Source organism: Lonchura striata, chromosome 5 (assembly GCF_046129695.1).
Source record: "Lonchura striata isolate bLonStr1 chromosome 5, bLonStr1.mat, whole genome shotgun sequence".
NCBI classification, from domain to species: Eukaryota; Metazoa; Chordata; class Aves; order Passeriformes; family Estrildidae; genus Lonchura; species Lonchura striata.
In genome coordinates, this window is record NC_134607.1 from 42,710,774 (window position 1) to 42,726,607 (window position 15,834).

The 15,834-nt window shown below is 41.2% G+C and overlaps 1 protein-coding gene across 4 annotated transcripts in view; it reads left to right on the plus strand.

The window, feature by feature from the left end:
• Positions 1-15,197, plus strand: part of SRGAP1 (SLIT-ROBO Rho GTPase activating protein 1) — a 138,458-nt gene extending 123,261 nt beyond the window's left edge. For all 4 annotated transcript variants that reach the window (XM_021547435.3, XM_021547432.3, XM_077783501.1 and 1 more), the window contains exons 17-22: positions 107-331; positions 1,381-1,460; positions 9,096-9,276; positions 9,826-9,960; positions 10,081-10,426; positions 12,144-15,197. In XM_021547435.3, the coding sequence (XP_021403110.2) occupies positions 107-331; positions 1,381-1,460; positions 9,096-9,276; positions 9,826-9,960; positions 10,081-10,426; positions 12,144-12,521 (1,345 nt within the window). In that variant the 3' untranslated portion in view covers positions 12,522-15,197. The remainder of the gene's footprint in view (positions 1-106; positions 332-1,380; positions 1,461-9,095; positions 9,277-9,825; positions 9,961-10,080; positions 10,427-12,143) is intronic.
• Positions 15,198-15,834: the final 637 nt, after the last annotated feature.

Here is a 15,834-nt window from a genome sequence, read left to right on the forward strand (position 1 = left end):
GATTGTCAATGACAACAGGAAATCTCTAAGTTGTGATCTGCAGTTTTCAGAATAAGGTTAGTCACTGTGGAAAAGTCAGTTTTCCTTGATTTTTCTGTTATAACAGCCTTTCACAGTACAGTGATGAAAACATGATGGACCCGTACAACTTGGCCATTTGTTTTGGGCCAACCCTGATGCCTGTTCCAGACATACAAGACCAGGTGTCTTGTCAGGCACATGTGAATGAGATAATCAAAACTATCATCATCCATCATGAGGCTATTTTTCCAGATGTGAAAGAACTTGATGGACCAGTGTATGAAAAATGCATGGCTGGAGATGACTATTGGTAAGTCAGAACATTATCCTTCTATCTCCTAAACAAAATCATTAGGCTGGTTAGAAGTGTGAAGATAAATGAGAAGACCATTTTGGTCCACACAGTAAAGTGTTACATATGAAAAAGTGAAGCAAAGGCAACTATGATGTTTCCTACAATATTTTGTGGAGGAAGCTGCTTTCTGTTCAGACAGAGATAGAATTCTGGGTGTACAGAGCATACAGGCAGGTAGGAAATTGTTTCTTTGGCTGTGAACCACCTTAAACAATTTCAGCTTATGATGCCTGCTCCTTTTCTTTGTTGTGCTTCAACTGGGCAGGTAGCTAAATACAAACAGGCTATCACTCTTCCTGCAGTGGGATGGGGGAGAGAATTGGTGAAAAAAATTAAAATTCATGTCTTGAAATGAAGACAGTTTAATAGGACAGAAAAGAAAGGGCAAATAACAATAATTAGAATATGCAGAACAGGTGATGCACAATACAGTTTCTCATCATCACTGATGGATGCCCAGCCAGTGCCCAAGCTGCAGCCCCTGACCAGCTTTGTCCCGTGTTTATATACTGAACGTGACACCACGTGGTCTGGAATAACCACTTGGTTGTTTGGGATCAGATGTCCTGGCTGTGCCTCCTTCCAGCTTCTTGTGCCCCCAAGTCTACTTGCGGGTGTGGTGGGTTGCTCAGGGTAAACACTGCTCAGAAGCAGCTAAAACATCAGTGTGTTACCAACATTATTCTCATCCTAAATACAAAATACAGCTCTGTACCAGCTACATGGAAGAAAATTAATTCTCTCCCAGCTAAAACCAGGACACTCCCTTGACAGCAAAAGCACACACTTTTTATTTATAAAGTAATCAAATGTTCTGAGGGCTTCTTAATGTCAGAATTTGGTTTCAAGGAAATGCATATAGGCTTCTTTATAAATTATGTATTCATAGAGCACTAGGATAATTATGTTGCACATAACTTTGTAACATTATAAGAATAATTTTAAATAATCTCATGGAGGTGGCATATTTTTGATGTATGTGGTTTCTCTCTACTTGCCTCCAGTGACAGCCCATACAGTGAGCATGGTACCTTAGAGGAGGGGGACCAGGATGCCAGTACAGAGCCCCACACCAGTGAAGATGGTGAGTCTGTTACTTTACTGTGCCTTTGATGGGGGTAAGTTCTACAGGTGTTCCAGGCAGGAGACCTTCTTCCTTTCCTAACTGTGTCATATTTTAAAGAAGGAAATTTCAGTCCTGGTGTTCTGTAGCACATCTTTGATCTCTGTTTGTGTGCTTTCGCAGTCTTGATTCATCTGTGTTTAACCAGCTGTTTCCTTGTTCTCTCCTGGTTTGCCCAGTCACAGGAAGGGCAAGAGAGAAGCTATTTCAGTCAGCACATATTATTTTCTGACATAATGTTACATTTTTAGTGACTCTTTTGTCTACAAAAACTAAACTTGTCAAAAGTGTGCCCTTAAATATTGCAGCTAGAGGATATCTGCCATTGAAGCTCTATTTTTATATGAATTTAAAAGCTGTTGTCTCTAAAGTATTTATACAACTGAAAAACATCTGTGTACCCCCCACAGTGAAACTTTTGAGCAGTAATAATTTTCCGTAAATATCAATCACATATACTTCTGGGTATGAGAGATATCCATGAAAAAATTTACACAACTTTGTTATATTAATTCTTTTTATCTAGGTCATAAATGTATATTCAACTGTGACAGTTTGACCATCCTTCAGATGTCCCTCACAGTAACTTCTGCCGAGTTTCAAGCACATTTAACAGATAGAAAAGGATTCTCAAAATTGAGAGCTTACTGCCTATCTGGCCAGCAGGCAACCCAGACAGAGCAACCAGCACATGTGCACTTAGCAGCAGTAGAAACAAAAGCTTCCCATTGTCCCTTGCAGAGGATGTGTGGAGGAAGGAAGAGGAAAAGACAGAGCAGAGGAGAGGGGAGGAAAAGAGCTACAGCAGAAAAGGATTTTTTTTTTTTTTTAATAATGTCATAAGGGATACTGTTTAGGAGCTGGGACAATTGCTGTAGGGAAGGGAAACCGGAAGGTGTATGTATAGGAAACCTGGCTACACTGGTCCCATTGCACACAGAGCAAAGTAAACAATAGTTCCACTGTAGCTGTGCCTGTCTGCTTTGTCACGTACACAGGCTGTCAGTGACAGATTGTCTGTCTCTTCCCCTTTGCCAAGGTGAGGAGGGGCAGGCAGAGTCTGTCAGTGCAGCTGTTTGGAGAGGAGGGACATTTGGGTGGGCAGACATTACAGAAGCGGGGAAAATTGAGAGTAGGAGACAAATTGTGATCTGCCTGGGTGTATAGCCATGCCTGTGCAGTAGGGAGTACCAACACTTCTACAAGGCTGGCTGTGCACGGGTTCCTCTTGACCAGCTCTGTACAACTAAACCAACCATCTTTCTGCAACACATCTCTTCTAAGCAGTGTGAATAAACTCATAGTTGCACCTTATTTTCCAAGACAGTATAGCTATACTTTAGAAGAACTATTTCTTCCATTGGATCTATGAAACAAGAGTGGAAGCTGAGGAAGTCTGCCTGTCTCTCATTTAGAGCACAACTGAAGTGTAGATGACACACCAGTTCAATATATTGGGTCTTCAAACGGAGAGACAAATGCACAAATGAACATGGAGAAGAATTGCAGCTTTTCAGCAGCCATCAAAGCCATGCCTAGGGAAGATGAACACATCAGCAGGATACAGAGGAGCAGGACTGTGGCATCGCATGATGCATCATTTGTGCCTCGATCATCATGGGCTATACCCCACCACTGTGTTGTTATACCAATTTTACATTCCTGTCGTAGTATTTACTTGTGTTGTGACTGTCACCGGGGAAGACAAACCCTGATGAGAATGCCTGTCACCAAGACAAGTTCTGTTAAAAGATTTAACTGCTCAAGGCATGGGTTTTTGTTCACCAGATCACCCAGTTGTTTAATTCTAGTTGCCTCATCACACTTTTTAATTAATTCAGTGCCAAAAGGAAGCGGACATCTGTGTTTACCGAGAAATAATTGTTAGCACAAAAATATTTGTAAGCTAGATAAATACTGCTGCAAAGTTGAAGATTAAGCCTGGATCACACACAAAAACTGTTCATTTTTGATTCCCAACCTGCAAGCTCTAACCCATTTTTTTCCATGAATATGGCTTTCTGTGGTAATAGCACATTTTTCTAATGTAGGTTACAGACTTTACATTAAATGCACTCACTCTCTCTTTGCACATACATTCATGTGTTTGTGCTCTGGACTGTTCCTTTTAAAAAGTAAAAAGTATTATTGACACCAGATATGAGAATAGGTGAAAAATTTTCAGTTCTCTTACTGGACTTCATAAGAGTCACTGATGGACACATAGTGGATAACAAAAACACTTCTCCTATAGAGTCTGGAGTATTTTGGGGGGTTAATGTGATTGATTCATTGATTATAAGCCAGATGCATCACTGCCAGCTGAATGTGGAGAGAGAGAAAGGGAGGTGTCACATTTGTTGCTGTATTGATCAGACCCGTGGTACTTATATGGCTCCCTCTGTTAGGACACAGAAGAAGCAGATTCTTTAAATGCTAAAGGTTTTTTTCATGTTGAAAATCTGATTGGTTTATGCTAACATATTGTACACATATGTAAAGACCAAGCTGCCTACCCCACATGAATTACAGGGTCATTGAAACATAATCCAGAGGTTACAATCAAAACCAAAATTATTTCTTTTATTTACTGTTGTTATAAAGTTAAACTGCAAGTGGCTCTCTCTGTGCCTACTAGAAAAAACTCATCTGTAGGTGCTGTGTCAGTAGTGCTAGAAATGTTCATTGCAATTTAGAAAACAACAAGACTTTAAAAATTATATTATTATCCACAGAGGTAAAATGCAGTAGATTGCAGGGGAAAAAGACTAGCACATATAAATGAGCATATAAATATTTAATAACTGCTTTATTTAAAGCATATAAATTGGTTTGGGATTTTTCCCCTAAGTTTACAGGTGTTCCTGTATTTCTGTTGATCACTGGAAAGGGAAGCAGGAAAGAAAAGGAGCTGCATTTTTCTGTGGTGTTTTCAGGCTTTTTTAGATATACTGAAAGTATCCTGATAAGGGAAACATATGAGTTTTTCCTTTCTCCTCAATCTGGAAATGAAATTTAATTTGTGAAGTTCAGAACATTTGTACTCAAGCTGAGACACAAAAAAAAACAACATGTAATTTTGCTGCAGACAAACCTTTACCTGAAAATGTCTCTGCAGTAAAGATTCAAAGGACGTTGTTCATGTTTTACTGAAACAGCTGTTAGCATACTTCCTTTACCTTCAAATTGATGGAGATTTTTTATTCTTGTTGGAGTCATATGGTAAAGAATTACTAGATCTGTTTGCAAAGGAAGTAAACATTTCCTAAGGAAGTTAGACAGATTGAGTTCTCCTAGGAAAACATACGTAAAATTAATACCATACTCTCCATAGATATCTCATAAACTTAGAATAAAACTTTAGCTAGTATTTCTGCTGAAAACAAAACTTACAGACTGTACATTGTTGTTCCCAACACATAGTCATTTTCTTGCTCTTTAGTTGTGCATGCTGTGATCGACAACTTTGCCAATTTCTGTTTTGTCAACACCTTGCAACAGTTCTTTGCTTTTGCTCTTCCCAGAGAGAACTGCTGTCCTGAGGACAGGAGTTTGAAATTACAAAACCACTCTATTCTCTGATGGGAAGCAGAAGATAAAGAAATAAGGAGATTGCATCTTCCTGGGAGTTCGAGGATATACTTTATTCCCAACAGGCAGGGTACACCTGGGAAAACTGAGGAAGTATAGAGCAGAGCAACAGCAATTCCTCTAGAAAAAGTGCAGGGAATGATGTCCCCTCGTTTCCTTAGCTCCTTATGTTCTGAGGGCAGCCCAGGGCCAATTCAGTGCCATCACCTATGTAGGGAGGTTAGGTCTACATCTGTCACTCCAGTCTTAAAACTAGAACTAACATAAGTTCTTTTCTGCCCTTTCTGCTCTGCCAAGCAGCAGAAGTTTTCCCCACAGTTCTTCAGTTTGTCCTGATTTTTCCTTTCCATAGCATTTCTTGATTCACTGAAGATGATAGCTGGTGAGATACTTGTGCCATCAAAAAAATTCTTGGTATTTTAGCTGAATGCCCCCAGGTACGGACAGAGCACTGCAATTGCGCTTCCCTCTGAGCTGTCAGTTTTGCTGTTAGACATTCAGTACCGCACAGAATTTGAGTTACAGATCCCAAATTTAGCTTTCATTGCCTTATCTTTTTGAAATACCCATCTGTCATTCAGTAACCTTGATATTAAATGGCTTAACTTTCCAAAATTCATTTATGTCTAGGAGTAACTGTCATGGTACTTTGTTTTTCACTATTACAGCTTGACCTGTAACAAGGTGAATTACTATTTAAGTGCAGTCTCAGTACTGTTTGCTCTAGGAAAGTTATCTCTGTGTATAAAGAAACAAAAACACCCCTTTCACAGTAGGAAAACCTGTCTGAACTCATTTTTTGTGCTCTTCACGAAATCTGTGTGAAATCTACTGGGCACTCCTCCCTGAGGAGGTGGGATTTGTTTCCCAGGCAATCTGATGTACATGTCCAAAAGTCACATCCATTATGGGTACATTAACATTTCATACAGCTGGTTCCAGTGGGGCAACATTATTCAAACCTCTGAGAAAGTATGTGCGTCTTGCAGGTGATAGAAGGTTACAATAAAAAGGATTCTCATTGCACACGAGACTTAAATGACCACGATTCCACTGAGCAAGACAGAACTATTTCTATTTTAGTCCACTAATTTGTAAATAAAAAGACCTATATACTCAATTGTGGGATACTGTATGTTCTGTTGCAGTTAGCAGAGAAACAGGGAATTCCATAGCCAATCAGTGTAGGGGTTTGTCCATCAATCCAGTAGTCATGAGCATTACCACTTAACTGCAAAGAATGTCTAAGGAAAATATGTGCAGGAAATTTGGTATTTTATGACTTACTGTAAAACTTTTTTGTTTGGTCGCCTTATTTTTTTTCACATTTTAAAGTATTGCCTGTTAGTGAGCCTGAGAGGCTTTATTTCTGAATTCTTGACCAACTCTACCATAACCCATAAATCAGCTGTATACTGAGAACAGAGTGTTTGTACAAATGTCTGCTCCTTTTCAATCCTACCTGATTCGAGTATTTCCTTCTTATAGCAAATTCCACAAGCAGTGCACATGATAGGAGAACTGTGTTCTTTTGTCAGTGTTACATTATTGTTATTTCACATTGCCATTTCATATTGCCCTATTAAAGACAATGCAAGATAAACAGGCATTTTTGGATTTACCTCTTTTTATTTTCTGTGCCTTACAGTTGCTTTGTGGTATCTGCATTTTCTGTTAGAGAGAGACTGTAGGAATGACAGTGAAGTAGCATACCATAATATCACACCACCATTAGAAGTTTCAGAGTTTTCCTGAATGGTTCTTTCTGTGTCAACATTATAGTTTCTTCGCTTAAAAACATAATCCAAGAAACCCTTCAGCCCCACCCACCAGGGATTGCCAGTGAGCAAGACATTCATAGGGGCCATGATGTTTGTTATAAATTCTCATCAGGCTGAACAAAGACATTGGACACATATCAAGGAACTCCTAGATTTTAATGTACAGTCACCATAACTTTGGCCACCAGTCCAATATTTAGACTCAAAAGTTATTGGCTAACACACCCTGAAATTTCTTACAACAGAGTTCCACAAGAGTGGAGGTGAACAAGCCCTTAATTTTGTACAGTAAACTTCAGTAAATTCTCAACTCCCGCAACACACAACCAAAGGTGCTGACTCACAAGTCACAGTAGGTTTGATATTCAGAGGTGCTGGCTCACAAACTCTTCCTTCCCATAACAAACTTCAAAGCAGAGTATGGGGTAGAATATTCTAGTTGTGCTTTGCCTATGCAAGGCGAGGGAGGAAAACAAAAAATAAAACCAGTGGTTAGATTGTGCATTGTTGCTGCCATGCTAGTGGTTCAGAGCAGGGGCTGTGAGACAAAGAAAGCAAAAAAGAGAAAGAGGAAAAAGACTAAAAGCAAAAAAGATAATATGGTCCTCTATAGCCATCCAGTAGGGATACATTTTCAGGAATGTATACTGTTATTGCTAGGTTCTTATTTGTATTTATACAATTGAAATAATTTCTGCCACCATACATTGCTTTTGTGTTTGTAACAGTGAATTCTCCATATCACTGTATTCCATCTGTGTAAAATTTCTGGGTTAGTAACTTCTAAACATACTCCAGTTTGACACTGATAAGAACACTTAAAGTGACTGCAGAAGCAGCAAACCACAAGACAGTCTTCTGCAGGCTGGTCAAGTCATTAAAAAAAATGAGCTGCAAACTATAACCTCAATAAAGGTGCTGTCATTATGTTTTCACACTGTAGGACGAAGTTAATTTTAAAAAGACATTGCTGTGCAAAATGTTGTCGTAAAGGGACAGTGGCTTTCATTACCAGCCTAGTTCTTTAGGGAGTTACAACCTCAGCAATTTTAATTTGCACCAGACAGAAAGTTGCTATGCTAGTCATTAGCCCAGATGTTAATTTCCATCTAAATATTGCTCTAATTATGTAAAGAAGTTAGTTATTTCAGGGACTCTTGAGTTACTGGAATCATCAGAGTATTTGATTTTTAGACCTGTATTTTGCAGTTTTTTCTTTATGTTTTGAGACTTTGATGACGAAATTTAATCTGTTAGAGCTCAGGTGCTTTTGGTTTTATGCAGACAAAATAAGAGCTTGTTAAAATCACAGCATTTTGCTCGATGCCTGGGCAGAGCTGTGGCCATAGCTGCAGGGCCCCTTTGCTGACATCAGTAGGTCTCCATCCCAGTACAGGTTATGGATGGAACCTATTTCCAGCCTAAGGCTGCATTTACCAGCATTCTGACAGAGGATTATCCAGGGCTGCTGTAGCTAGTGTTTGGCTTCAGAAGACACCTCCCCTGCAAAAACCAGGGCAGCTTGGGATTTTGGAGCAGGCAGAGCTGCTTTAAGCAACTTGAAGCCACACAGGGACTGTCCCCGTGGTCTGGAGCCATCTTGTCTCACTCCAGAAGGGCATTAAGGAAGTGAATTAAAGCATGAGGCTTTGGTGCTGTATAAAACACTAGGTTTCAGTAGGTCTGCATGCTTGTCACGTAAAAGACAGAATTCCATGGCCCAGTTAGCAGGATATCCCTACTCATGCACAGGCTAATCTTGTCTTCCTTCCTTTGCCACTGCAGATTGTAAAAGCACTCCTATTTACTTTTCCCTTATCATGCTGGTTCGTTAGGCCTTTGATTATTCATCTGAGTTTGTTCTTTTTATTTTCAAAAGTCTTTATTGCCTGGCCTCCATCCCGCTCTCCAGCCATGCAGGAGCCCTTCCAGCAGGAGGCAGAGGCCTCTCTCCCAAAGGCAGTTATAACATTTGAGTATGCTGTTGTTTTCTACAGCTCCTGAAGCAGCCCAGATGTTTCACACCTGGGACACATATTGATTATGTTTCTTTATAAGGAGCACATTGTAACCACTGCCTGAAGTCTGCCTTCCTTCAGCTGATCTCTGTCAGAATGAGCACTGTGAGAAAATGCAAAAAAATGGGGCTGATTGTCAGACCAGGACACTGAGGAAACCAAAATGAGCAATATGTAATCTGATATTTGTTGTTCTTCCCACCCAGAGTGTGAGCCCATAGAAGCTATTGCCAAGTTTGACTATGTTGGAAGATCTGCACGAGAGCTCTCTTTCAAGAAAGGAGCTTCCCTTCTGCTCTATCACCGAGCATCTGAAGACTGGTGGGAAGGAAGGCACAATGGGATTGATGGCCTTGTCCCTCACCAGTACATAGTGGTGCAGGATATGTAAGCAGTGTCTGGTGTGACTGGGTTCTTGGGGGGGTGTAAAGTCTGCAGTGCTTAGCAGTATTTGCCAAATGGGTCAGTGGTTTGAAGGGTCAGATAGATTAAACATTTGCCTTCTATGCAGGATACCTGTCTTTACTGCCCTGAATTGAAAGCTCCATCAAAAACTACTACTAGGCTAAGCTACTTATATGGATACATTCCCAGCATACCAGAGACAGATGCTACTGCACCTATTTTAATTTGACTATCTCTTTGTAGCAGATGCCGACTTTTAACTTCAGAATAGCAAGAGCTGGGGAAATGCAGCCCTGAGCTCTTGTTTTGCAGTATTAGGCACGTGCTTTGCCAAGGATGACAAAGTTCTTCACGGAACACTCAAAGTGTAAAGAGCTCAGCAAATAGAGGGATTATAAACAATTTTGGGAAATGTGCAAGGGCTGCAGTGCATTTATAACATGACTGCTTTTCTTAAGGGGTTTAAAATCTGAGAATGCCATGGTGCTCTCACTCACTGACTTCTTATCTCACCACCTGTGTTCTGTTCAGGGATGATACTTTCTCAGACACACTGAGCCAAAAAGCAGACAGTGAGGCCAGCAGTGGACCCATAACTGAGGACAAGTCATCGTCAAAGGATATGAACTCTCCTACTGACCGTCACACAGATGTGTATTTAGGAAGGTAAGCTTCAGCATAACATGTTTTCAGTAGTCCTGCTCACAGCTCAGCTAGCACAGTAATTACACCTCCACATGCCTATGCTGGGTCACTAGAGTTTGTTCCGCTTCTCCACTGGTGCAGGCAAAGAAAGAGATCGGAACCTCCACCTCCCCTAAGACGCCCAGGCAGGAGCAGTGACGGCCACTGCCCGGTACACCCACCTCACCCTCTCTCCAACTCGGCCATGGAGCTGGGCTCCCCCAGCCTGGCAACTCACTGCAGTCCCAGAGCCCTCCTTCAGAACCGCAACCTCAACGCCGACAGCCCTGAACGGCGGCGCAGGCCTGGCCACGGCAGCCTCACTAACATCAGCAGGCACGATTCACTGAAGAAGATTGATAGCCCTCCCATTAGAAGGTCTACATCTTCTGGTCAGTACACAGGTTTCAATGACCATAAACCACTGGACCCAGAGTCAATAGCTCAGGTTTGTATCTTTTTTGTTTATGGCACTGTCTGATTTTCTGAGCAGCAAATCTCACTTGAATAGCACAGCACAGAGCACGTGCATTGGAGGAAGGTATGTGCTGGAGAACATCCTACTTGGCATTCCAAACAGTGTGTGTGAAAGAAAATGCATTAAGCAATCTTGAATAGAAAAAAAAAGAAGCACAAAGGGGAGCAAACATTGCAGAAACAATAAAAAGGAATTATTTCCCATTACACTGTAATGAAATTGCCTCTGCCATACAGAACACTAGGACAGTATTACAATAGCTACATACATCACTGTGCTCTGTTGAAGGCTGGCCTATTCTGACTTGCATGTAATTAGTGTTCAGTTATGCCTCAGTATTGTGGTAAGCAGAAAAGTGCTCTGACTGGCTAGTAGTGACCATTGCCATTCAAAGCAGAGATTTACAGTCCAGGGTCTTGTGGATTTTATAATTTTCATACAGTTCATACCGTGTGTTGATTTGCTGCATGTAGTAAAACCTCATGTGCAGGATGTCACAGCTATATAAATTGTGGGCCATCTTACACCTGTGTGAACAGTCACCAGTCTCATTCTTGTCAGTGAAGAGAATGGAGTAGGAAGCACCCTGATCATCAGATTGGTCTGTTGTACTGAGCTGGTAACAGCTCTTGAGTAAATAGATACCTCTGTCTTCAGAACTCACTTTTGGTCTATGTAGGGTAACATGATTACTAGGAGCACCCTGAGGGTCCTCTATGATTGCAAACACACTTTAAAATAATGCTGGCACTCATGTTTTAAAATTTAATGTACTAATAATGCTTGCTTTCAAACTCTGCTTCCAGTGAGGAATAGAAGGGACTGACATGCTTCAGTCAGAATCCATGTATTAGGGTTAGAAAGTGCAAGTGTTTTTATGGTTTTATTTTCTTCTAAGCTATTAATTTACTTTCCTGGAACACTGCTGGTTGGCTTAAGAGATCTCTTTTTTATGCCTAGACTAGAACCCAAACTTGGATTAAACTATGTGAAAGTCAGTGTGAGCAGGCAGGGAGCACAAGATATTTTAAGCTTAGTTGTATCTCAACCAATGAGAAGCAGTAAACTAGTATCTTGGTGCATTCTTTTAGCCTTCAGGCCTGAGATCGTGATGAAGAAAATAGTTTTTCTTAGGTATGCATACTGACCAATATCTTACAGATTTTTTCTGTTTAAGATTTAACTTGGTGAAACAAGAGAGGAGAAGAGCTGATAGGCACACAAACTTTGTTTTCTTAGAAAACTAGATTTTGTAACCCATGTGAGGGAATAAAGGCCCTGAACACTGAAGCTTTAGATGAGCGGAGCAGTTAGCTAAGAGTGAGCAAATGGACTAAAATCTTTACAGCTGTCAGTACCCAAGAGATGACACAAATATTCACAACTAAAACATTGCTATGCAAAAATCAGTTGTCTTGACAATCACTTCATGAATGGCTTGCAGATTTTGGTGTAACAGCTTTTTATTGATTCTCTTATATGAACAAGGTTAAATGTTGTAATGTCTATCCAAAGCTGCCATGTTGTCAATCGCAATGTCTTTCAAATAAATCTGGTGGAAATTGATTTTAGCACTATCATAACTGTTAAGAGGATAGTTGGTGAATTAATTAATGTGTTTCCTTACCCCTCTGGCATTCAGTAGCAACATGAATTACATGCTGCTCTCTCCTGTGCTCTGACCCAGGACATCGAGGAGACAATGAACACAGCGCTGAACGAGCTCCGTGAGCTGGAGCGGCAGAGCTCGGCCAAACACGCCCCTGACGTCGTGTTGGACACCTTGGAGCAAATGAAGAACACCCCCACCCCTGCCACCTCGACAGAGTCGCTCAGCCCTCTCCACAGCGTTGTTTTAAGGAGCTCCGAGCCTCAGATCCGCCGTAGCACTAGTTCTTCCAGTGACACCATGAGTACTTTCAAGCCCATGGTGGCCCCTAGAATGGGAGTGCAGCTGAAACCTCCTGCTCTTAGGCCAAAACCTATTGTTCTTCCAAAAACGAATCCTAGCGTAGGGCCTTCTCCTCCTTCCCAGGGTCCAGCCGACAAATCTTGCACAATGTAGGCAGCTCGGCCACCCATAGCGCCAAGCTGGGGTGTGCTAGGGAAAGAGATGGATTAACAATAGAAGTCAGGGCTCTGTAACATCATTTGTTCATGTTTGTAACTGGAGAGGCTTTGTTTTTCAGTGTTTTTGAATGTATTGTCTGAAAGTAGCTACATTAACATGGGCATTTGTATTTTGTATGGTTTCAATTAAATGAAAAACTGGACAATTGTGCACAGTTTTAAAAAACAAACATAGACTTACTTGAAAACTTGATGCTGCACCATTTGTAATAAAACCAACACCGATCACAAACAGCTTGCCACGTTGTACCATACTTCACAGTCTTACTGTAGCTATATAACAGATCCTGCACAAAACTAAGGGGTGGGAGGGGGTTCAGGGGACATGGAGCCTCTCATTTCTGGGTCACCAAACCAAATCTCAAGCAGGTTAGTAAGAACTGAAATTTAGCATGTGAGGATTATGTGTCTGTGTGGAATGTCTAAGTCATCTCAGGCCACATTTCTTATTTAAGACACAAGAAAAAAAATCACCAAACCCTCACCCTTGTTGGCAGTCTCGCTAGAGGCAAGCGCTGGATGAAGTTGGAGATCACATTGCTCTCACTAATACAAAGCAGCATTCCAGGACACAGCTAAAGCACATCTCCAGGATAGTATTTAGAAACTCCTTTTGCTGCCCTCTGTAATAGTGTACCTTCTTCCATGAAGTTAGACCTTCATTCCCTGATACCACATTTTTTACAAAAGCTGAATTTGTTTGAAGTTCACAGAAGCCAGACTCTGGGGAGTGCGTGAACCTGTTGGTCCGTTAGGGAGCATGAGGGGCTATTAAAGGGATCAACTAGGCAGTAATTCAGAAAAGGATCCCATTGCCTTTATTGCTCAGTGTCCAATTAAGGACATGATTTGGGTTGCAATAGTCCAAGTTTCGAGCTGATCCAGCCGTGCTGACTGCCGTGCACAGCACAAATGCTCAGTTGTGCTGACAGCAGCAGGACAGGGACTCTGAAGAGGGACTACCCCCTGCCAGTGGTGCAGGGGTCACTCACAGGACAAGCAGCTGAGTTTCTACTGCCTAGATTCAAGCTGACTAAAGTTTTCCATAACCCTTTTCTTCTCCAGTTCCCCTTTTTTTTAATGACAGAAATCAGTACCTTTCTTATGTCTGCGTGAGTGGCAACTGCCAACTTTGCTTAGCGCTCTGTTGCTAAACTTCGTTAGGCATGAGCTAAACCTACAGATGTTTTGCACATTCAACAGTAAGCCATAATACTCTTTCTGTGAACATATTTTCAAACATCCAATCTATAAAAGACGTTTCAATGAACTAAATCGGGAAAAAAAAATCACTTGGGGTCCACCTACAGAAGTACAACTGGCTGTAATTAAGATCTGTTTTTCCACATATTCTGTAAGATCTCACTTTTGGAAAGCTTGAAATTGCACAACTCAGTATAAATAAACAATTGAGTTTGGGAGGAGAAGAGTAGTGACAAAATTTGACAGAAATAATTGCTGAGGTGACAGGACTAATTTCCTGTTGTCATTTAGGAACAATTTATTCCTGATTTACACCTTCTAGACAAGTGATGCAATGTGAAGCTCCAGGTGTGAGAAGTACCCCATGAACTGCCTCTGAGCCCCAAACTATTGCTGGTATTTGCAAACACTTTTCAATTCAGTCAGAGGCTTACATGCATCTAGGTTAGAGGCAAAGTCTTAATCCCCCACAGTGGGCTGTGCAGCATGGGTCGGCAAACCTCCATCCTTGTCAAATGTACTGCCTGGCCCTAATGCCAGCCCAGAGCCCTAGCCAGGCCAGCCCCACCCTGCAGACCAGTGCTGGTCTGCTCACTTGTCTGGGACCAGAAGTTTTTTTAAGTAGTTCCCCAGTTTACTAGACTCAGTGGAACAAAACTGGAATTTCAGCTTTCATTTACATACAGTTTTTGTCTAGCATTTTTAAATTAACCCACCTGGCACAATTGAGATGGTTACCTGTATCTTTAAATTGCATAGGGAATTTTGTATGTTTAAATAACTGTACTGGACTCCATAATGCTTTTATTAGAAATTGTTTAGCAAAAGAAAATATTAGAAACAGTGCATTTAGTGAATGCATCCACTTAGTGCATTCACACAGTTAATGTGTAGTTTGATGGTTATTATAGATACTTTAAAGCATAGTAAGTGGATATGTAACAGGAAAGACTGCTACATCTACAGGCGTACTAAAGGGTAACTCCTGCACACCTAATCCAATCAGTATTGTCCTTTACTGTCAAGTTTGATGAATTGCAGTACTGGTAGCTTCCTGCTTGTTGACTGTTACCTACTTGTGTCAATGTACATCTGTAGTATGTACATGTGAAAGTGCCTTTAAATTTTAGAGGAGCTTTAGCTTTGCTCTTGTACTGTTGCATTTCCATTGCATCCTTTCCTGTTTTGTGTATGGCTGCATTCCCATTGCATTCCTTCCACTCTTGAAGATCAAATAAAAACATGGAAAATCCACAGTTCTGGAAGAGAAATGTACTGTTAATCTGTTGTGACAATGCACTTTTATGTATAGTACTGTACATTTTTGGCATGTACCATTACAAGCTTCAGTATACATTCAAGTTTGTTCCTCATAGTGTATCTTTATAATAAAGAAGATAGTTCTGTCTGTGTGTGTAGTTTTGCTGGGGAAACCACCATATCTTCCAACATGGATTGACGATCTTTATAATAAAGAAGATAGTTCTGTCTGTGTGTGTAGTTTTGCTGGGGAAACCACCATATCTTCCAACATGGATTGTGATGACGTCCCACATAAGGGAGCATCCAGCACACCAGCATCCCCCAGCTACCCACACCCCACACTGCATCAAGAGCTATGACTTTCTTGGCCTGAAGAAGCACTTGTTCCTGGAAAGTTCCTAGCCTAAGTTAAAAGTCCCTTGTATCTGAAGACCTCCTCACAAAAAGCCACCAACTTCATGTAGTTCTGCCTGAGAACCCATCAAGAGTAGTCAGTCGTGCTCACAGTGGCTGAGGAAACCCCCTGCTGCCCACTTGGCAAAAATCACCCTGCCACCCCGCCTCCTGCTCCCCACAGGAAAACAGGGAGGAAAACACTCCAGCTTACATATTTTAAAAATAGAGTGAAAATAATTTTAAAAGGGACATATCTTAAAATGGGGATATCTCCTGAATCAAAAGAAGAGAGAGATGCTGTCAGGCTGGGAGGGGGTGGATGGAGCGTCACAGTTAAGGGTCATCTTCAGTGACCTTATGTCTGAGAAGTGGTGGCAGTACACACC